General features: G+C 32.1%; 1 protein-coding gene across 2 annotated transcripts in view; it reads left to right on the forward strand.

Moving 5' to 3' along the window:
* PTPN12 (protein tyrosine phosphatase non-receptor type 12) overlaps positions 1-25,156 on the forward strand; it is a 75,163-nt gene that overhangs the window by 24,380 nt on the left and 25,627 nt on the right. For both annotated transcript variants that reach the window (XM_019744561.2, XM_074340635.1), the window contains exons 2-7: positions 5,022-5,130; positions 14,627-14,703; positions 16,254-16,349; positions 17,065-17,103; positions 20,403-20,474; positions 23,823-23,882. In XM_019744561.2, the coding sequence (XP_019600120.2) occupies positions 5,022-5,130; positions 14,627-14,703; positions 16,254-16,349; positions 17,065-17,103; positions 20,403-20,474; positions 23,823-23,882 (453 nt within the window). The remainder of the gene's footprint in view (positions 1-5,021; positions 5,131-14,626; positions 14,704-16,253; positions 16,350-17,064; positions 17,104-20,402; positions 20,475-23,822; positions 23,883-25,156) is intronic.

Here is a 25,156-nt window from a genome sequence, read left to right on the forward strand (position 1 = left end):
TGGTAGACCCATTGGAGGATTTTTGAGTGTGCAACTAGAAATGATCAGACTTGTTTTCTAGAATAGAAACTCTGAAATAAGAGTGAAATTATTTAAAGAGTTTATTATGTGACTTTTTCAAGACTTTTAAAGGTAGAACTAATTGAAAATGTCTTTCTTAAAGGCTTGTTTGGGTTTTTTTGTTTGCTTAATTTAAAAACCCACACATGATAAAGGGTGTGGTGCAGATAAGGTTATGTAAATACACTATTTAAATATATTTTTGCCCAGTTAGGACAGTAAATGATTCAAAGTACTTTTTTTTTTACTTTAGGATTATATTGAATATATTGAATAATAATTTAATAAAGAATTATTATTGCTTGCGCATAGTTCAGTGCTATTCTCATAGTCTGTCGCATAAGCACTAAGCTTATGAGTAAGATTTCTTAGTATATTATGGCGTGTTGCATAATTTATTTTCTAGTAACAGCTTCACTAGAGACCATGGACATAGTGGTCAGGAAGTTAAAATGAAATTAAATGTGTAGACACTTTCCATTTCATATAGTTAAATGAACTTTGGTGCTACCTCTACTTCAGGCCCCATTTGGACATTAATTTTGATGTGGTATTAGAAGAACAAAACCCTTTTTTGTTTAGGCCAGCATTAAAATTGTATTCTAAGATTAACTTTTTTAACATACAAGTACTTATATGCTCCAGGGCATTATAAATATTAATCTGATAGTAATGTTATACTCACAGAGTTTAGAGATTAGTAGGGGAAGATGTATTCTTTTTATGTATCTATCATAAATAAACAGAAGGAAATGGTGTTTAAAGAGTAAATATAAAATCTAAAAACAATTCAGAAGGGAAAGATTATTTTTGCATGAGGGAGATAAACTCTGAAGGATCTAGGACTTAAAAGATGGATAAGATTTGGAGGTATGTGAAGAAGCAAAGAAAAAGCATGCACAAAAACAGAAAATTTTGAAGTAAAATCTTGAAAGCACCTTTTCATAGTCTGTGTTTTACCAATTATATACTGCCGTTGTCAAGTGCTACCAGATCCATACAGTGTTGTATTATACTGATGTTTTAAGAAATAGAAAAGAGATTTAGGAAAGAGTATTGGTTTTCCTATTTACTATACCTTCCAGTTTATCCAGAGTCTAATCTCCAAACCTTTTAGTTCTTTTATTTAAGATCTTTTTGTTTATAGCTGGTGCATTTATTGCTCTCACTTGCTACTGATCTCCTCCCGTCCTTTTTTTCTTTTTGGGGGGTAGGCGGGGGTACTTGATAATAACATTTTCCTTTCTTCATCCCTAATTTTTCCACCACCTCCAAAGAAAAATTTCTAATCATTTTTTCAAAATTATTTGATGCTGTCAACCTGTATGTAAAATACAGACGGACCTAAGAATTGTTGACAATCAACTTCTAATCCTCCATGCAATTGATTACTCCTTCTTTTGAACCTATACTGTGTACTAGTATTAGGCTGGTGCAAAAGTAACTGCGGTTTTTGCAATTATTTTTAACCTTTTAAACCGCAATTACTTTTGCACCAACCCAATAGTTCTGAAAGTGTGTTTTTCAGACAGCAACAACAGTATCACCTGGGAACTTATTTAAAAATACAAATTCTCAGGCTGTATCCCAGACCTACTGAATCAGAAACTCTGAAGGTGGGCCCTGCAATCTGTTTTAAGAAGCCCTTCAGGCAAACAAATTGGCCCAGAATTTGTGAGTCCCTTTGATCTCTGATGTAGGAAAGGTTTTAAAGAAACAAAGAAATCTGTAGTAGCAAATAACATTTTTTAAAGCATTTCGGTGATTTACTCAGTAATAATAGCTAACATTTACCAAGCCCATTTTTTGTGCCAGGGTGTTTGCTGACTGTAGGTATTATATTACAGAAAGTGAGACACAGATTAAATATGTTCAGTGTTGTACAGCCAGAAAGTGGCAAATCTAATTAATTCGAGCAGGTAACTAATATAAAGGTGACTTTTTTTGTTGCTAGAAGCTACATCCCTACTTGAGGAATTTTTTTATTTTTAATTTTGAAAAAAAAAGTACAAAGTTTTTGTTTAATGGACTACGTTTGTTTTATTTACACTACATCAGAGGTTAGTATTTGATGGGTATCAAGATTTCTAAGTACACTATTTATGTAGACTTATTTTAATAGAACATTCTTCATTGAAAACTTGAATGTAGCATTCTATTCTGTGCTAGGCTTTAAGAAAACTGGATATATAAAAATTCATACTCAAATTAGATACTTATATGTACACAAAAGTGTTCTTAAGGTTCATTATCTGAGAAATGAAAAGTCATTTCACATAAAAATTTTCTTTTGCACATTTCTCAATTAACATTATTTGTCATGTGGAAAAAAAAATGCTTGGAGAGATTGCAGCAGGTATTCCATGAGTGCATTCACATTTTATAATTAAATTATTTATTCTTCCCTTTCCTTTGTAGTAATATATGCATATATTTTTTTAGTGACAGTTATCTAATTTACATTACTTTTTCTCCTGTGTTTCTGCAACTGTTTAGATTGATATCCTTCTATAAGTTACATTCACATACAATATTTTGTAATGTGTTAAGATAATAAAAATATCTGAAAATGAAACTCTTTGAGCAGAGAAAATATAAAAATTCTGATTAAATATGCGATATGTATAGTGTGTATCAAAGTAACTGGAAGGATCTTTGTTAATAGGGAGTAGTTAAATCATGAACCATTTTTACTACCCTTTACTGTTCTTAACATTTAATTTTTTAAATAGGATATGCATTCATCCCGTGTTTCCTTGAAAGTAAGACCTACCTGGACCATCAGCTCTGATGCGTCTTCTGGATCAAAAATTAATACAAGACCCACTCTTATTTTAATATCATGTAAGACCGGGTATAATATAATACCGGGTCTTATATTAATTTTTGCTCCCGGGTCTTATATTAATTTTTGCTCCCAAAGACTCATTAGAGCTGATGGTCCGGGTAGGTCTTATTTTCAGGGAAACACGGTATAATTCAAAGTATGAGAAGACGTATTGGTAATGTTTCCTTCCCATCCATATCTTACAGCTACCCATTTCTCTTCCCCACAGACAACCTTTGTTAATAGTTTCTCTTCAGAGATGTTTTATGCATATGTACAAACAAATACAAATATATTTTTATTCTTTTTAACACTAATAGTAGTATATTATATACACTATTGTGTTCCCTGCTTTTTTTACACTTAATATGTGTTTTTGAGATATTTCCATATCACTATAAAAAGCTTCCTCATTGGCTTTCAACTATATTATATTGTATGAATAAAACAAGTCTATTTAGATAGTAATATACTTTTTTGATTGTTTGCAGTCTTTTGTTCTTTAGAAACAATACTGCAATAAATAACTTTTTGTGCATACATCATTTCATGTGTGTCATTTATCTAGAGGACAGATTTGTGGAATTACAATTCCTGAGTTAAGGGATTGTGTTTATTTATAATTGCCAGATTATCCTCTTTAGGGGTTATGCTAAAATGTTCTTTCTACCAGCATTTAATGAAGTTCAGGTTTTCCCATACCCTCACCAACAGCCCATTTACTTTTTTTTTTTTAATTAAAGTTTTTTGGGGTGACACTTGTTAGTAAAGTTATATAGATTTCAGGTGTACAATTCTGTAATATATCATCTATATATCACATTGTGCTCATAACCCAGAGTCAGTTCTCTTTCCATCACCATATATTTGAGCCCATTTACTTTTAAATACGTTTTCCCCCAATACACTTTGAGAACTCTATTACTACAGGAAATAGCATCATAAATGTGGGGAATTGTACTGTGGCATTGTGCCAATGCATAACAAGGTTATAGTAAGTCTTTTCATCTTAAAAAAAAAAAGTGTGTATTCCTGTTTTAGGTCTCTTGTTTTAAGATTGTGATGATAAAGTTTATTAGTTTTTTCAAAGAAAACCAAAAAGCTCACCATTCTATATTTGTCTATTTGTAAGATTATTTCAAGTGTTGTGTGTTAAAGTATATCACAATAAGAATAAGTTAAGACTACTGAATTATAGTTCTATCTGTGATTTTAAAAAATATAGACATAATATTTTTAGTTGCTTAAACATCAGTATCAAAAGTAGCAAAAATAAATTGGTGAAAAAGTTCAATGTTGCCAGACTTCTTTTTCATTTGGTTTGTATTTGATTTGTTGAATTGTAAAATCATAATGCCTTCAATATGTCTTTAAGCCTGGAAGAAAGTAAGCTACTTTGAAATTAAATTTCAGCAGTGTAGTTGAGTAGTGAATTTAAACAATTCACAATGCTGACTTTCAGTGCTTCTGAAAGCAGGAAGTGTATTACTGACATGCAGAAATATTCCAGCCCAGGGAACATCCTTACTGCCATATGTGGTAAGAATTTGTCACTAACTCATAAACCACTTCTGTGATGCAGTGAATAAGCAGAATTGGCCTTTGTTGGACATTTCCAATTGAATATGTGAAAGAACTTTGTTTTGCAGTGTCTTACAAATAATTATTAGCTTATGCTTTGGAAGGAACCTGACACATCATGGGTGCTCAAGGTATAAGAGAAACAATGAAGAAAATTGTCCATGATCTTTTAGTATGATTTTAAAACTTGGTTTTTAGGACCCTTAGTTAAAACACAAAAATTACTTGAGTAAGTTAAGGACGGAGTTAAATATTCTGTCTCAGCTTACTAATGATTTCTCTAAATAAAATTTATTGTAGTTTCCTCTTTCACTGCTATTTGGAATATTAATCTTATGTTTGCACTTATGCTAACAAACAAATCATCCTTGGGGTTAATTATTAAGGGGTAGAGAGATATTGTGTGAGCTTAGAAAAGAGGAAAATGAGTTATGAGGAATTGAGGTTAAGAAAATTCAATGAAGGGCTACTTGTGAATCATTGAAATCTTGAAATGTTAATGTTTTTCTAAACTTTAATTTGCCTTTTTTTTTTTTTTTTTTTGTATTTTAAGCGATTAAGAAGATTGTCTACCAAATATAGAACAGAAAAGATTTATCCCACAGCCACTGGAGAAAAGGAAGAAAATGTTAAAAAGAACAGATATAAGGACATACTGCCATGTAAGTTTGAAATGCCCCTAATGGAAATGGAAATACTAATAAGCAGTTTGTAGCCTAAACTAGCTTTAGTCTTTCTAATGAGTTTGATAAGTAAGTAGTAGTTAACATCTTTTTCAAGGCATACTACAAGATAATAATTTGTAATTGTGCTTTTTGTCTTTCCTTCTGATAGTTTTTGTATTTTTTATTAATTTTTCTGGAAGCATCACAATTACTCTGATACTAACTTACTTTTAAATACCAAAAAATCCAAGTAAGAATATCTCTGTGGATTCCTTGTTCAAAAAGTTATTACAGTAAAATAACATAGACAGATAATTCAATAAATATAATTGAATAAATTTTGTAAAATGCTAAAAACTGTCTATTCACAGTAAGAACCGTAAGATGATTCATGCCTACATGCCTGTTCTCAACAGTCTAAATATCTATCTCTGAGAGTATGAGTTACACTGATAACATTATATTCTAATAATATTGTAATTATATTCTTAAATAGCATACTTTTCTAGCAAAATGCCTTAACTCTAAAATCATGCATACCTAAGTGTGTCCCAATTTTATAAAATAAAAACTTGACATCATAACTGCTGTCTCTGAAAGCTGCCGGTACTCTTTCTTTCAGTTCAAGTATCTTGAAATATCTACATTCTATGACACCATTCCCTTAATTCTCATTCATTCTTAAAGCTTGTTCTCTCTAAAATATCTTTGATAAAGTCCCCAGGGACTTTTTAATTAATTGCCAGATTTAGTAGTCTTTTTATTTCCGGGCTTATTCTTTTCTGTTAACTATTTTGATGCCATTGACCAGTCCCTATTTCTGAAATTTTCTTCCATGATATCCCTCTCTCAGATCACCTCTTATCTTCTTCCCTTTCTTTCTCACTGTCTTCTTTGCATCAACTTAAGCCTTCGTCTTTCTGTTGTTGTTCAACTTTATTTTCAGCTGTGGGATCTGTGGGTGGTTGGTTTTAGCAGAATTACTAAGTGGCAATATAGCATAATGGTGAAAAGTTCTGAGTCTGGAATTTCCAATCCTGGTTCTACAACTTGTTATCTATATGACTTTGGACTCATCTTTTCTGTACCTTGATTTCCTCATCTGTAAAATGGAGATTAAAATAACACTTTCTAGGATTACTTTGAGCATTAGATAAGTTAATACATGTAAAATGCTTAGAATTGTACCTGGTATGTAATAACCACTCTAAGCTTTTGGAAGATACACTCCACTTTCCTTCCAGTCCACCTCAGAATAGTGAATGGTCTGAGTTTTTTGGGGGGCAGTGTTTATTAAGCAAGGTCATCTTGAGGTACTCTTACTGTGCTCTGGAATTAATGCAGGTATTCTTAAAGAGACCGTTTCTCCACCTATTTTTACCATCTGGGGAAATGAATCTTAAATAGCTCCAGGGTTCTGTTTTCATATGTTGCGTTTCATTCATTCATTTTACAAAATACTTTGATCATATGCTATGTGCTGGGGATATAGAACAAAGTGGCAAAAAATCCTGCCCTTTGAGAGCTTATATAATCAAAGTGCCTGACAATGAATGCAAATAACATATATGGTCTGCCATATGGTGATTAGTGCTATATTGAAAATAATATAGTAGGAATGAGGTATATAGACAAAGCTGAGAATAGAAGGGGGAAGAAGCTTTATAATTTTAAATAGAGATAAAGGGGGAAGATCAGTGGTGTGCTTTTAAACTGGCCCTCAGAAAAATAAAAGCCCTGATTTTGCATTGTTTGCCAATTTCTGTAGTAAATAGATCATTTGCCATAATCACAACAAAACTCTGAGGTAGACACTATTATATGCCACTTCGCAGATGAGAAACTTAGACAGAGAGAGGTTAAATAGCTTGTCATACAGCTAATAGAGTAGATGAGAATTTAAACCCTGGCAGTTTAGATCCAGAACATTGGTTCTCAAGTAGGGTGATTTTGCCCCAGACGGGACATTTAGCGCCATCTGGAGACATTTTGGTTGTCACAACTCTGACGTGGAGTGGGCAGGTGCTGCTGGCATCTGGTGGGTAGAGACCGGGATGCTCTTGCATCTTACAATACAGAGGCTACAGCCTTACCACAGTAAAGAATTATCCAAAGCCAAAATGTCAGGAGTGCTGAGGTTGAGAAACCTTGTCCTAGACAGAGCCTGAGCTCTTCATCACTGTGCTGTAAAGAGTGGCGTGCCTTTTTTCCTTTAAATTACATAAGGTTTGACATGTCAGTTTCCAAAGAATTTCTGGTCACTTTATTTTAGAAAATGATGTTCAAAGTAATTGTACTTAGAGATGCATGTTTACTTACTGTCAGAAGAATAATGTTAAGTCATCAATTTTCCTTTGCATGTTTAGCATGTCCAGTGTTTTTAGATACAGTATTTTTTAAATAGCTTTATTGAGATGTAATTTACATGGCATAAAATTTACCCATTTTAAGTGTACAATTCAGTGATTTTTAGTAAATTTAGAGTTGTGTAACCATCAACACAATACAGTTTAGAACATGTCCATCACCCCAAAAAGATCATCCCTGCCAGTTTGCAATCTTCAGCCCCAGGTAACTACTACTCTGCTTTATGTCTCTATATAGATTTTCTGGAAATTTCATATAAACGTAATCATACAATATGTAGTCTTTTGTGTCTGGCTTTTTTCACTTAGCGTGTTTTTCGATTGATCCATGTTGTAGCATCTATCAGTAGCTCATTCCTTTCTATTGTTCAGTAGTGTTCCATTGTATGGTTATTTTACATTTTCTTTACTAGTTGGCGTGCACTCTGAATAATGCTGTTATAAACATTTCCATGGGCGTCCAGATGGCTCAGTTGCTTAGAGCGTGAGCTCTGAACAACAGGATTGCCAGTTCAGTTCCCACATGGGCCAGTGAGCTGCGCCCTCCACAACTAGATTGAAGACAACAAGCTACCACTGAGCTTCCAGAGGGGCAGCCAGATGGCTCAGTTGGTTAGAGTGCAGGCTCTCAACAACAAGGTTCCCATTTCAATTCCCTCATGGGATGGTGGGCTGCGCCTCCTGCAACTAAAGATTGAAAACGGCGACTGGATTTGTAGCTGAGCTGTGTCCTCCACAACTAGACTGAAGGACGACTTGGAGCTGACAGGCCCTGGAGAAACACACTGTTCGAATATTCCCCAGTAAAATTAATAAAACAAACAAGCAAAAAAGAACATTTCTATACAATTTTTTGTGTGATCATAGGGTTTATTTTTCTTCGATAGATACTCAGCAATGCAATTTCTGGGTCTATGGAAGCTTATGTTTAACTTTTTTTTTTAAATAATTTTTTATTAGAGAAATACATTTTTATTTTTTTTTTAAATTGGAGAATGGTGTGTTTCTCCAGGGCCCATCAGCTCCAAGTCGTTGTCCTTCAGTCTAGCTGTGGAGGGTGCAACTCAGCTCCAAGTCCAGTTGCCGGTTTCAATCTTTAGTCGCAGGGGCACAGCCCACCATCCCATGCGGGAATTGAACCAACCTTGTTGTTGAGAGCTCACGCTCTAACCAATTGAACCATCTGGCCATCCCTCCAGCAGCTCAGCGGCAGCTCATTGCCTTCAATCTAGTTGTGGAGGGAGCAGCTCACTGGCCCAGGTGGGAACTGAACTGACAATCCTGTTCAGAGCTCGCACTGAGTAGTCCGGCTGCCCTCTGTTTAACTTTTTAAGACACTGCTAAACTGTTTCTCAGACTAGTTGTGTACCATTACACTTTCTCCCTAACAATATATGAGGGTTCCAGTTTCTCCACATCCCTGCCAACACTTGTTACTGTCTTTTTGATTATAGTTATCCTAGTGGTTTTGTAGAGGTATCTCATTGTGGTTCTAATTTGCGTTTCCCTAATGACTAATGATGTTGAGCATCTTTTCATGTTCTATTAGCCACTTATATATCTTTTTTTGGTGAAAAGTGTCTTGAAATCATTTGTACTTTAAAGTTTGATTTTTTTTTTTTGCCCTATTGCATTGTAAAAGTTTTTTATATATAAGAATTTGTATTCTTATAAATTTATATACTTAGAATTTATATACGTAGATACTCATAAGTCATTTTTCAGATATATGATTTGTAAAATTTGTTTCCCAGTTTATCACTTGTCTTTTCATTTTCTTGATGGTGTCTTTTAAAGTGTGCAAGCTTTTAATTTTGATGAAGTCTGATCAGTTTTATGGATCATGCTTTTGATGTTCTTATCCAAGAACTCTTTGCCTAAGCCAGTATCACAAAGATTTTTCTCCTGTGTTTTCTCATTTTTCTTCTAGAAGTATTTTAACTTTAGCTCTTACATTTAAGTCTGTAATTCATTTTGAGTTAATTTCTTAATATAGTGTGAGGTTAGAGTCTAAAATAATCTTTGTGTATGTGGGATTATTCCAGCACCATTTGTTGAAAAGACTGTCCTTTTCCATTGAATTGCCTTGTTACCTTTATTGGAAGTCATTTGATCCATATACTTAATTCTATACCATTGACCTAGTGTTAAGCCATATCACACTCTCTTGATTACTATAGTTTTATAGTAAGTTTTAAAAGTAAGAAGTACAAGTCTTCAACTGTGTTCTTGTTTTTTTAAATTGGTCTGGTTCTTTTGGGTCCTTTGCATCTCCATATAAATTGTAGGATCCGCTTGTCAAAATCTGCAAAAATTCTACTGGGATTTTTGCATTGAATTTCTAGATCATTTTGATGAGAATTTTCATCTTAAACCATATTGACTTCTAATCTATGAGCATGGACTGTCTTTTCATTTATTTAGATTTTCTTTAATTTCTCTCAACAGTGGTTTTCGTTTTCAGTATACAAGTCTTGTATTTATTTTTGTAATTCTTTAAACTGTTGTAAATGGAATTTAATTTTTCAAATTCTTTTTTACTAGTACAGGTGACCCTTGAACAACACAGGTTTGAATTGCACAGGGCCACTCATATGCAAATTGTTTTCAATAAATACCTGTACTGTTTTTGATCTGAGGTTGAGAGTCAACGGATGCAGGGTAAGCTGACTATGCATTGATCTGTGCCATGTTATATAGAGGACTTGAGCATCTGTAGATTTTGGTACTCTCAATGGGAGTCCTGGAATCAATCTCCCACTGATACTGAGGGACAACTTACGTTTTGGGGGAGTCAAAAGTTATCAACAGATTTCCGACTTTGTTGGGGGTTCAGTGCCCCTAACCCCCACATTGTTCAAGGGTCAACTATATATAGAAATACAATTTATATTTGTATATTGATTTTTTTTCTTTTAATCCAGTGATTCATTTATTTAGTAGTTTTTTGGATCCTTTAGAATTTTTTAAATACAGAATCACATCATCTGCAAATAATGACTATTTTATACTTTTCAATATGAGTCTCTTTTGCCTTAATACACTGGTCAGAACTTGTAATATTATATAATGTTGACTTGAAGTGGCAAGAGCAGACATCCTTGCTTTTGATCAATTAAATGTAGTTTCATCACATCAGAGATCAATTAGGTTTTTCTGGAGCTATCTTGGATATTTGGTTTATTTTATAGTAGAATACTGAGACCAGTACCAGAATTAAGAAATTTCTAGGTACTCTTATGTCAAGGCTGGCCTGTGCTTTATGTGTTGAGAGGGCTAAAACTGAACGGGCTAACCTTTAGGAGTGATGAATCAGGGTACTCTGCCTATCTAATGTGAATTATGGAGATAATTTTATTTCTTAGTCCTAGGATTTAGTTAATAGGCATTTTCTGTTTCCTGGAGGTAACAATTTTATATATTTTCTTTTTGTTGCTGTAGGGTGTTGATGTTTGTTCAGAAAGACAGCAAGTTGCTACTTGAAAGAGCCTCTTATGTAGCCAGTATTGGTTTTTATCTATTTGGAGTTGAGTTCTTGAGAGATTGTAGAGACAGTCAGCAAAACCATAGAGATTCGAAATGATTGTATTTTTTTGTTATGCTTTATATTATTTCTACTCATTTTTATGCTTAATAGGAGCACCAATGAAGAATGTTAAAATACACATGAGAATGTGTTATATAAGCAGCATAATACTGATTTTTAAATTCTCAATAATACCATGTTTCCCTGAAAATAAGACTGGGTCTTAATAATTTTTGCTCCATTAGGACTTATTTTCAGGGGATGTCTTATTTTTTTCACGTACAACAATCTACATTTATTCAATTACAGTCATGTCATAATCTTCTGAACATCGTCATAACGTACTAAATGCGTCCGTCTGGCTGAAATCTTAACTGGGGCTTATTTTTGGGGAAACACGGTATACTGTGATTGTTAAGTATAAAGTAGTAACTTTATACTTAATTTGCCTGTGCTTTAAAGTTTAAACAAAAGCCATTTCTGTGCCCCATGTTGAACTTATTGAATCAAACTTATTGTAGAATATGGAACTCAAAGATCTTGTGTTTTAGTTTGCTTTCCCCAGCCCCCAGCTGATACGTGATTTGAGGTAGATAAAATAAGACTGGCAAAATGTTAGTAATTATTGAAGCTGGGTAATGGATATATGGGGATTCGTTATACTATTATATTTTTCTATTTGCATAAAATTTTCCATCATAGAAAATTTAAAAAATTCCCAGCTTGCATGTAGTGGCTTCTGTCTTTACTATCATTGGGAACCACTGTTCTCATTTGAATTCACAATCCCCGGAAACATTTGTTGAGGATTTCGTATTAAACCAACTATTGTACAAAAGTCTGTGCCTTTGAGATCCTTTGAATAGAGGCTAATATGCCATCTGAATAAGTGTAATTAATTGGGACTCCTCATTACTGGCAAACATGGTGGAAGAAAGCTTCTTGTAGTTACTTCACCCGTCATTGTCCTAACTCCTGAATATTCTATTCTCATTTACCAGAAGCATAGCATTTTTTTGGTAGGTATCTTCTATCCCAAATGGCTTAAAATAAAATAAAATAAAATGTAGAATGTTGTGAAATAAGAATCAGTGCATTGATAAACATATAAACTATAAACATTTTATTTTCTGGAAATATGGTAAGACGATAAATTGTTTTCTTCCTACAAATTTCCAAAGATTTCAGCAAAAATAAATAAATAAAATTAATATAACTGGGCCTTAGCATGAATGTGTGAAATTTGGGTCATTGGCAAATAAATGAGTTGTCCTTAAAGAGTTTGCCAAGAAGTTTAATTGTGTCTTTTACCATTTCTGTATTTGCCCTTTTGTGTTTTAATTGCCTTTAATATTCATGGTCCCTGGATTAGAAAGGACCATAATATGATAGTGGCATTTTACATGTTATATGATATGTATGATTCTTTCTAATCTAGAGATCTTGAATATTAGGCAATCCTACAGCTAGGATTTCATAGGCTCAAAGTATCTCCTTGCAAATGTTTGTTAACTACAAAGGGAAAGATAGTAACTTTACATTGTAGACACCAGCAGACACTATATTAACCAAATGACTAAAGTTAACATCCAAGTAATATGACATTGACTTCATGAACCCTTTGGTGTGTCTTCTCACTGAGAAGGCCACACCTTGTTTTCCAGTGTTCTTGCCAAAAATCCCAATCATCAGAAAAAATCAGTGAAAGGAATTTTGGTAGATTGGAAGAGACTAAGGAAAAATAATAACTAAATGTAATGTGGAAAGAAAAAAAAACTTTTTTTTCTGGGAAGAGAGAAAAAGATTAAAAAAAAAAAACACGTAAAATTTAGTCTCTTGTTTAATTAATAGTAATGTAACTGTTAATTTTCTGGTTTTAATACTTGTTCTATGGTTATGTAAGATATTAACGTTAAGGGAAGCCAACTGAGGAATGTATGCAAATTCTCTACCCTAATTTTGCAATTTTTCTGTAAATCTAAAATTAGTTCTAAATAAAAAGTTTTTAAAAATCAACATAAGCTGGTAAAAAACTATTTGTACTACCTGTGACTAATGGCTGATTTTTTTGTTTACATAGATTTCATATAAATCAGTAGGAAAACAGACATATGGTGAAAATGGGCAAAAGATATAAATAAGCAGTTTATTGTAAAAGAAATAAATAACCAATAACAGTATGAAAATGTACAATCATTTGTGTAATTCAAGAAATACAAGTCTGGGGCGGCCAGATAACTCAGTTGGTGAGCCGGTTCAGTCCCTACATGGGCCACTGTGAGCTGTGCCCTCCACAACTAGATTGAAACAACTACTTGACTTGTAGCTGATGGGTCCTGGAAAAACACACTTAAATAAATAAAAGTTTAAAAAGGAAAACAAAAGAAATGCAAGTCTGATTTTTTACATTTTTAGGTTGTTAATTATTAAAAGTGTAACACCCAGTCGCTCTTACTAATAACACTTGTATGTGCACTTGTGTAAGTCGGTGTACACCTTTTAGAAGGTAAGTCAGGAGCTTACCCTACAGTACAGCACCATTCGTTGTAGTAGTGTTTCTAATAGGGAAAAAGTGGGCCATCAGTGGTGTAGCTGGCTAAACAAATAACGAAACATCCATATAATGGATCCGTAACATTAAAAAGAATATGATAGATCTATATTTGCTCTGGGAGGAGTTCCAGGATATATATATATGTGTGTGTGTGTGTGTGTGGTTTTTAATTTTATTTTTTTTAATCACAGTTGACAGACAATATATTAGTTTCAGGTATAAAACATAGCAAGGGATATATTAACTGAAAAGTAGCAGATGCAGAACAACATGTGTAGTATCATTGCATTTGTGTAGTTTTTCAAAGTATGTAGGTATATGCATAAAAATTACTTTTGTAAGGAAGAAATAAATGTCTTTGTTGAGAAAGAGAGCCCTGAAACTCAAGGACAGGGGGAGATTACTTTTCATTTTATATCTTTCTTTAATATCTAACTTTAAAAAAAGTCATGTGCATAATAATTTTAAGTATAAAATTACATAATTTTATAAAATTAATAAAATTTATATTTTTGGACTTTATTGTAAAGATTGTTTTTTACCCTAAGTAGCCATTACCTAATAAATATTATTGGCCAAGTGCAGTATTGAGCACTTTTATACATCGTCTTAATTCATTTATTTGTCATAATTTACTTAATTTTTATAATTTCTTATAAAATATGAAAGATTTCCTAATGAGAATTTTGGTAAATGAGCTTGTGTCTCAGTAGTTAGTGCTCACCACGTGGTATGCGTGTTAAAAGCTGCAGAGATTTAAACTCCAGACTCCTATCTGGTAGATCTGGATCATGCTCAGGAATTTATATGTTAAAAGAGGTCCTGAGATCATACTGATAGCAACTTTAAAACACAGCTTTACATCATCAGGGTTTTATTTTTAGACTTCCTGTCAATATGATGTTAAAAATTACCCTGCTGGTTCCTAGAGTCAATTTTTATTTATTGTTTTTTGAAGTAAATTATTTATGTATTATTACTTTTGGTTCATTAGAAAACATCTGTCTGCCAACAGGATATAATACAGGATTTTTTTTTGTTTTGTAGTTGATCATAGCCGAGTTAAGCTGACTTTAAAGACTCCTTCTCAAGATTCAGACTATATCAACGCAAATTTTATTAAGGTATGTATTAACTTTAAATGGTGTTTCTCTGCCATGCTTAATGTTTTCCTACATACTAGTTTTATTAAATTGTTTTGAGTTGCCTAAACATGATATCAACAACAAAAGAAATAAAAGTAAAATCACAGCCCTGACACATTTTTATGTGCTTTCCTTTCTAGTGCCCTTATTCATAAAGTTAAGAGTTTTGTTTAGTTTTGTGATAGTGGAGACAGAGTTATTTTGTTTCTTCTTTTACATTGAAGGCTTATAAACACTTTACCTATTGCTAAATCATCTTCTTGATTGTCCCTTTGAGTGTATATACACAAATGTACATGGTTATTCCCTGTGGTTGTACCATAAAGGTTGTTTTCCATTTTTCTTGACGGTAATATTACAGTGAACGTTGTTATTTTTTTGAATAATTTCTTGGGATAAATTGCTAGGGTTGGAATAAATTGAGTAATACTGATTTAAAATTATAGAATATAAACTTAGATTTAAAATTTTGGGCAACTGCTCCATTACAGTTGAAAACTCCAAATGCAAGATTAAATATAGTCTTTATATAATAGTTAATTTTTGGGGGGTATTCTTTGATCAAAAGCAGTCAATTCTTACATAGTTGTCAGTAGAGAGACAAATGAATTCAAACTGGTACTTGACTAAATAAAAGACTACTTTATTCCATTAGCTATTCTGTGTGTTTGACTCTTTCTAGTTATATGACAGTATAATTTCAGTTATTTTATATATGGTATTTATACATATTTTAATACAATATTTTGTTTACAAAAATAAAGTGGTAAGAGTTAGGTGGTGAAATTAATATTAATTATGTCAACATTGAACAGTTATGGTTTCAAATGAAAACTGTTTTTTGTTTCCCAACAGTCAGTTTTATTACAATTATGACAAAACCCGAAACAAATAGGTTAACAAAAACTAATACACAGGTGATTTGCTGTTTCAGATGCTGTTCATGTTTATATTCTTTTATAAGGACATTTGTTAAAGTTCTAGTTTTTATTGTGTTTAATAACACTGATTCATTGTATGATTCCATTACATGCTAGTTTTGTATTTTAGTCTGCTATCTTGTTTGGATATCCTTGTTTGGTATGTATTAGAAACATATAGTAGACGCTCAATAAACTTTAAATTGAATAAATAATTGAAGGTAACTGTTAGCTAGTTTTAGTATTTCGACAAAGGATGCTTTTATGTTTCTAGTACAGTTAACTTTTATTAGGCCTAGTTGACTTAGTATTAGGCCTTTTGTTTTTAATTCCTAGGTAAATAAGAATTTTTAAGTTAGCATAAGACAATTTAGTTAACCAATTCGGTATACCATGTTAAATAAAATACACAAAAGTAATAACATTTCACCAGAAACTAAAGTTAATTATAAACATACTTTGTCATGCTTTTATGTACTATGAAACAAAAATTATTTGGAAATGGTTTGGGTGAAAACAGCAGTATTACTAATAAAATTTGAACCCTTAAAATTTAGGTAAGGAAATATTTTTGTTAATCATAATAATGAAATTTGTTTATTATTTTAGGGTGTTTATGGGCCAAAAGCATATGTGGCAACCCAAGGACCTTTAGCAAACACAGTAATAGATTTTTGGAGGATGATATGGGAGTACAACGTTGTAGTAAGTAATTTACTCTTTAAACTCTATTTTGAGAAGTATTACATGTAGTGACATAGGATGTTTTATTGAATAAGACATGAAAACACTTTTTAGCCCTAAAGGTATGTTAATTATAACTAATGTTACTAAAAAGAAAGCAACTAATATCTAATTAAATTCACACAAACTAGTAGAAATATTTTAAGAATAGGGTGTGATAATATTTTAAATCTTGTCCTAAGTAAGTAACTAATAAGACAGCTATCAAATAAGATGGATTGATAGACAGATGGGTAAAAGGATAGCTATGTGATAAAACAAGTATAATGAAATGTTAATGGTAGAATATAGATAGCTGTTATAGTGTTTCCTGTGAATTATTTCAATTTTGCTATATGTTAGAAACATGTTGCGGTGGGGAAGCAAATGTGACAACCCTATGTTCAAAGACAGTTAAATGCATTCAATCTTTAGATAGTTTTATTGAATATAATTTCAGAAGTAGATCTATGAGACGGATAAAATTTAATTCAAATCAAATACATAATGTTAATTGAAGCCAATTTAATTTGTTACTATACAGCCCTTGTTTGGAAGGTATGATTTTGATTATTTCTTTAACTCATACTTTTAATATTAAAATTACTTTTTTTGACAGACCATGCTCAGAGTAAAAAAAAGATGAATTTATGTTTAACTGATAAATTCTTCATCTCATCCCATCCCCACTTTTTAGATTATTGTAATGGCCTGTCGAGAATTTGAAATGGGAAGGGTATGTATACCTTTTAACACTTAAAATAATTATGGAATATACTTTTTATTCATTTCTAGAGACATATATTCTGGGTCTTTTATTATATTCTGAGTCCTAGTAGTTAAATTAGATACTTATTTTCTTTTTTGTGTTCTGCTATTGCTTTTATTGGATAAAAAGAACAAAGTAATCTCTAAAGCACATAAACTTTTTTTTACATTTCATAAATATATTTATTATAATATATATACTGAAATGTATTTTTTTATTGTTACTTAGCAATCTTCAAATACTTAATGGTGTTTTAAGTAGAACACTATGGACTAACGTAGAGAGGTATTTTGAAAATAGGGATAAAATTGAGCAATGAAAATGAGTTAAATAAAATAATTTTGATTATTATCAATTTATAGCTTGAATATTCTGATTTCTCTGTCTGGAAATACACTACATTTTTTGTTTGTTTATGCTGTCTTCAAAGAGAAGAAAATCCATTAATCTGAAATTTTTGACATTGGTACTTTTATGCCCTTTACAAGTGAAGGTAGTTTCAAAGCCGTTGTGATCTGCAGCATCAATTGCTAAGTCTTCAATGTTGGAGGTGATAATATGTTTATCTATAGACTAGGTACAAGGGGTGATCAAAAGATATGGTGAATGTTTAAATTTAAAAAAAATTATTATAGTAAAAGACACATTGCCATTAATCCCTCTCAAAATACTCCCCCTCTCTTCGAATACACTTATACCGTCATTCTGGCCACTTTCCGAAGCAGCTCTGGAAGTCCTCTTTCATGAGCGTCGTTACTTTATCCTCCTTCATGACAATGCTCTGTATCACGTCGCTTCTGGGATGGCAATTTTTGTCAAAAACATTGTGGTATGTCCTCATCTGCCTTTTTCACTGGATCTGGCACCATGCGACTGCTGGCTTTTCCCCAAGATCAAAATGACCCTGAAAGGAAAACATCTTGAATCAATTCAGGATATCGAAGCAGCCAGGACAGCGCACCTAAAGACAAGAAAGAGGGCTTCCAGAACTGCTTCCAAAAGAGGCAACAATGGTGGGATAAGTGTGTTCGAAGTGAGGGGGGATATTTTGAGGGGGATTAAAGGTAATGTGTCTTACTGTAATAATTTCTTTTTTTAATTTAAATATTCACTGTAGTTTTTCTTATCACTCCTCATATTCAATAGAACTTAAGTGTGGTCTATAAATGTGACATAGAAATCAAACTTTTAAGTTATGTGATGTTTTGAAGTTTTCTTCTTAAAGTGAAAATTTTTTGTTGTAAAAATTTTTATTAAAAATTTTCAGTATAGGACATGTTGCATAAAGCAAGATAGTACATATTTCAGTTATGTGAGATGTTATAATATATAAATCATTGGAAAACATTTAATTCCTCCCAACTCCATACTTCACCAGTAGTGGAAATATTCAGTAATATTGGACAGAAAATGAACATTTCCTAAAATTGGGAAATACACCGAGAAATTAAGTGATTAACTTACCTTTTTAAGTATTGTTAATATATATACTTCGGTACCATTATTATTAATCTATTGTTACAGAAATTTAAATTTTACTCCTAATGTTTTCTTAAATTACTGTTAACTTATTTCTCTTTTCATTCTATTAATCAGCTCCCACTGTATATCAGTAATAACAGTTGATGAAAAATTAAGTCGTATTCAGTTCAAAATTTTTTGAAGTTAAAGATTTTCTGATTCATAGGCTTTTGTTTGTAGTAGATTGTCAGTAAGTTAGGGCCTATTAATTTATTTGATAACCTTGACTTAGATCTTGACTTGGAATGTGACCTGATGGAAAGAGCTTAGATACCTATATACTTCACTAGGATTTTGGCCATGGTACAGTGAACTAAACTGTCCCCTCCAAGCTTCACTTTTCTCTAAAATGAATGATATATGCTTATATATCCATGTATGATGTTTAATGTAGCTTTTTATATCAATAGGCATTAGTTTATACTTGGAATGTCAATACCAATATAATCTTTAATCAGTTACTGCTTATCTAAATAAATGGTATTTTAGTCACACAATTCTTACTAAATTAATGTCTTATAACTTGTTTTCTGCCTGTTTCAAGATGTTAACACTTTACCAGGTAGAAAACAAATAAAAAAACCCTAAAAAATAATTGTTTTGTCATTTTCTATAAACTTCTACTGGGAAATGAGGTTTTTTATTTTAAGCCCTCTAAAATATTGATAATATTTTTCTAAGCTAAACTGACATACTAGAGAGTTCTACTTTGTTGACCAGTGAGTATCATTGTCAGTTTATGGTTAATTCCAGCCTGTAGATAATGATTCCACTTACTGTATTTGAAATTATAAGAATTTAGTAAGAACTGATACATTTCCCACTGCCATAAGGTTTGTTTCAAGCTAGATTGTTAACGTAAAGGCTTTCATTTTATTGGGTCTTAATAAAAATGTATCATTTCTTAGCATCAGAATCAGTGTATATTCTATTAAGTTAGGCCTTCATTCACTTACCTAATTTTCTAAAATTAAGGGGGTTGATATTAGAAACCAATGAAAATTGAATGTCCTATTTCCATACCTGTTTAAATAAAACGGGAAGGTAAGAGGGAAAACTGGTTACACGTTCTGTACTCTTGAGTAAAAGAGGATAGTTTAAATTACACATTAGGCTTATGTAGGGTTTTTACCACCAATAGAATATTTGAAATATACTATTGTTTAGTACTCAGAACAGTTACATAAGTATTATTATTCCCATCTTTACAGGTAAAGTACCTAAAGGTCAATACAGCAGGAAAATTAGTACTTGGAAAATGCTTCTGATACCAAGTAGAATGCTCTTTCCACTATGCCACAGATTTTACACTTAACAAGAATTCAGCCAGGTATTATACAGATAGTCATTTTATAGGCATTAAAACTTTCCTGACAACACTTCATTCTAAATGCTCTTGTGCCAGGCACTTCTTTTAGGCTTTTTTATTTTTATTTTTTTCCGGTCTTCTTCTAGACGAGGATCTTTGAAGTCTACCTTGTCAAGCAAGCAGATAGCAATGAACATCTCATACACTTATGTTAATAATGTTCTCATCACTAATCGTGGAGAGGACGCAGTAGCCCACCCTTTAGGAACAGTTGGATAAGTCTGAACTCTCTCAGCTCCTTGTCTACTGATGGCAGTTTTTCTGGGAAGGAATAACAAGCTGAATAACAGGGCACAGAATATTTATGAAAGTTCAAGAAAAGCTATCATATAGTTTACTTACTATCTTTATTATTTTTTTTTTTTTTTGACAACAGAAAAAGTGTGAGCGCTATTGGCCTTTGTATGGAGAAGATCCTATAACATTTGCACCATTTAAAATTTCTTGTGTAAGTACATATTTTTGCGTTCATTATCAAACAACATTGGCATGACTGATGAATAATTAAATTATACTATGGTATGAACCCAGTTTTATATAAGTCAAGCACTCAATGTTTCCATGTAAATCTACACTTAATTATAATAAATATTAATAATGTTTATTTTTATACTGCTTTAAAATTTAGAAGCTTTGGGAATGACTTCATAAATGTATAAATTACTTGTACCTTATTGTGTTAATTCTGTGTTAGTCTTTGTATGTAAGTTGATCATAAGTGTTTATATGTCTGAGTAAATGGAGAAATTGCTTTGAATGATATATTTGAAAATTGGTATGAAGTATTAGTTTCAAATTGAATAAATGGGAAAGACCGTTGATGACTGCAGTATAGTTTATCATGTTAATCTTTCATATCTATGTTATGCTCTCTAGAATTGTTCTAATTATATTCAAAGGTGGGTTTAAGAATTGCCATCCTAAAAGTAAAGCTTAATCCTTTATCTAATTTGATATGAAACAACATGTATAACTAATGCACTCTGCAAATGAATTAAATTCTAGTTATAAAACTTAACACAGCACTTATCTAAGAAAATAAATTTAAAAACAAAAACAATGAAGGAAAAACAAAAAAAGAAGTAAATTATAAGTGAGCTTTAAAATACAAACAACAATTTGCTTTAGGTTACGCATGAAGGCATGTTTCTTAATCACCTGAAAGAAATGTGTTGTCTTATCTACTCAACTCAAAAGATCCATGATTGACCAAACATGAAAATTACATAACTTCCCAGTATTGGTCAGGTTTTTCCAGAGAAACAACCAATATGATGTGTATATAGAGAAAGATTTATTATGTGGAATTGGCTCACATGATTATGGAGGCTGGCAAGTCCAAAATCTGCAGGAAGGTTTGGCACACTAGAGACCCAGACAAGCTGATATCAATTCCAGTTTGAAGACAGTCTGCTATAGAACCAGGAAGAATCGATGTTGCAGGAGAAAGCAGTCTGCTGGAGAATTCTCTTAACTTGGGGGAGGCTGGTCCTTTTGTTCTGTGTAGGCCTTGACTATTTGGATTACGGTCACCCACATTATAGAGGGCTATCTGATCTACTCATAGTCCAGTGATCTAAATGTTAATCTTACCCAAAAACACCCTCACAGGAACGCCAAGAATAATATTTGACCAAATATCAAACACATTTGATATTGATAAATATCAAACACTTGATGGCCCAGCTAAGTTGACAGGTAAAATTAACCATCATGTTCCCCATCTCAGAATTACTTGTTTTTAACTTCGTTTTCCATGGTTAAACGAAACATAATTTCTATGATTTTACTTGTCATTGGTGAATTTAAGAAGTCCATGATTTTGTCACTTATTTGTACTTAGAACTTCTGAATCCCTCTGATGCCTATCCAAAGTTCAGTGCTTTCTAGGTTGATACAGAAAAGGACTCAATTTGTATTACAGTCTCCTTTATAAATACAGTGTGATTTTTGTAATGTTAACTGGAACTCAGTTCAACTGCCTGGATTTAATATGCAGTCATACTCTAAAGTTCTGGTTAAAATGAACTGTTTATGGGTTAAATATAAACATTTAAAAAGTCATACTGCACTTCATATTATTTGAAATCAATGAAAACCAATACACACCACATTGTCTACTTCCATGAGGTAGCACTTCCCTCCTCACTAATACAGAAAGTATTCTACAATATTAAGTTCCTGAACAGTCCAGGAAACCTAGTTCTGTGCAGTGTTTGTGTTGAACATTTGCGAATTTAAATGTAATAAACTGTACTCAATGTCACAATTCAAGTGAAAACATAGTACTTAACATTCAACAACAAAACAACTTGAAATTTTTGGATAGTTGGGGATCAGGAATAGTTAAAACAACTTAAAATAATGAATAGAGAAAAGAAAGGAATAGTTTATAATTAGGAAAAAGGTGAATTGACTTTTAGGGTGGTTTTTCAAATAAACTAAAAAATAATTAAAAACTCTTGATAAGAGGTTTGATTTGATTAATAACAGCTGGTTTTATTTGTCAGCATTGGGATTGATCCTTGCTAAAGAAGCAAAGTTTTTCAAGATTTCAAAATGGAAGTAGTTTGTATGTCTTGTGGTTATTTCAGACAACTCAGGATTTGTTATCACTGATGTAAACAAAAAATCAAATTTAGAAATAGAAACAAGTTGATGAAAATAACCATAGTAAGTGACTTGGTCATTGGCGATCAAAGTGTTTGAGACTGAGAAAGGGCACTATCAGGAGCTCTCTTGGTTTAGGGGTGAGGAGAGGAAAGTGTTGGTGGAAAGGGGAGTACTGGCTAGGAGGAGCTCAGTCATGTGTTGTTGCATGGAAACCACGTAGACCAGGTGTTGGTACACTATCCATGGGTCAGTCTAGCCCACTGCCTGTTTTATAAATAAAGTTTTATCGGAATACAGCCAGGCCCATTAATTTACATATTTGCCTATCACAATAGCAAAGTTGAGTAGACAGAGACTCTATGGCTGGCAAAGCGAAAAATATTTATTAACTCACCCTTTATAGGCAAAAAACAATTGTTAGGCCAGTGTTTTCATCCATTCATTTTTGATGAAGGTAAAAACATACTTTTCCCTTAATATTATTAGAAAAGCTCAAATAAATTAGTATGCTTTTAAAAATTAAAGCAGGAATAATATTGGGTTTTTCAATTAATAAAATAGAATACCCTGTTGCTCTTGACAATCACTGTCCTAGACTGTCTTTGGTTTTAATTACTAAGGTAAAGAATAGTTTTCTTAGTGATAAACTGATGCAGAGGCTTTATTCTAATACTTTGACAAATGATAGTAAGAGACTTTTAAAGTGGGTATATTATCAACCAGAATAACAGTTTGGGAGTTTCTGAGTGTATCTCTTCTTTCTCCAGTTAGCATCCAGTTAATTGAGAATTGAGTGTTAAGTAGGGGAAATCAAGCTTTATGGAAAGATGAAATGGTTTGAGATGGTGGTAGCTACTAAGAAGTGACATTTTGTTTGTATTATCCTATTATATGATTTTGGGGGATGGTTGTTAACCCTTACTGATGGTAGACTCCTAGCTAAGTAATTGATTAACAGACACGTCTGCTTAATTTCTTTTTAATTTTTTTAAAACTATAAATAAAACTGATAAATTCATGACTTTTAGAATTGTTGTTTTTATAATTACTGGGTACACCTGGAATTTTAAAGGTTAATTTTAATTATGGATTTTAAATAGGTTATTGTTTGTTTTGAAGGTATGTATGTATATGTTTTTGTTTTAATGTTCTCACTGACTCACAAGTGTTTCCCTTTATTTAGGAAGCTGAACAAGCAAGAACAGACTACTTCATTAGGACACTCTTACTTGAATTTCAGAATGTAAGTATTTTTTATTTAGAGATAATTTCTAAGGGTAATTTTCAGAGACGATATATAAATAGTATACTATCTTATCTTACATAGTTAAGGAGATTTGTTATTTTTTTTGGTTATGTAAAATAAAATCAGAGCATAATGTTTTATTTAGTATCTTGAGCCTTATGTTTATCAAATTAGGTAATAAAATAATAATAAATTTTAACTTACTCAGAGCAACTTTCCCTAAATTAAATTTACTTTATTTGGAATAGTTGATTTCTTTGCTTTAAATATTTGTCCTCTATTTTAAACAATTATAGCGTTGTTTACATAATTATTACCCATTTTTACTAGTTTACAATTTTTTAAAAAGAGACAAGCCGCCATCAAAGGTGTCGTCATTTAGATATTGTTTTCACTTGAGACCCCTAACTTCAATGTTTCAGAGCTATATAAAATAATAATTTCTTTAGGAAGAAATCAAAGAAAAATCTGATGGACATTAGAGAATGCTTGTCAACTTCTTCCTCTTTTTCTCAGTTTTTATTAACTTTATTTTTAAACCATCATAAGTAATTCACCGTGGCCATGAAGTGCATTCTTCACCAACTAATGTATTTGTAAACATACTTACAGCTCCTACCTTCCTGTTTACAAGTAGACGTGGTTCCAGCATTCTTACTCCGCACTGACTTGACTAATCATGTCCCTTTAGTTGAGTGATTTATTATACTTTGGTTACTATTTTTTAATGTACAGTTAACAATGATAGGTACCTGATTGCAATTCTGTATCAGGCATTTCAAACCTCCTAACTTCATAATGGTAGATGATCTCCATTGCACATAGATGAAGATACAGTTTTAAGAAGTTAAGTAGTTTACCTAAAGTTACTCAGTAAATGGCAGAAGTAGAATTTGAATACGGTTTTGCCTGGATTCCAAGTGCTGTGCTCTTTCAGTTAAACACCTAAAATAGTCATTCTCAAAATATTTTGATGTCAGGACTATTTTATGTTCTTAAAAATTATTGAAGATTCCAAAGAGCTCTTGTTTATTTGGGTTATACCTTTCAATATTTACTATATTCAAAATTTAAAATGGAGAAATTTTTTTAAAAACATGAACACACAAGCATATATTCCATTAGTTGTCCAAGTGATGATAACATCATTATAACTCGTAGTCTTGAGAAGACCTTGCCGTATGTACGTACGTGCGAGAACAAAAGTGAAAAAGGCAGATAACATCTTAGTATTATTACGAAAATAGTTTAAAACTCACAGGCCCCTGTGA

This window comes from Rhinolophus sinicus, linkage group LG09, assembly GCF_036562045.2.
Source record: "Rhinolophus sinicus isolate RSC01 linkage group LG09, ASM3656204v1, whole genome shotgun sequence".
NCBI lineage: Eukaryota > Metazoa > Chordata > Mammalia > Chiroptera > Rhinolophidae > Rhinolophus > Rhinolophus sinicus.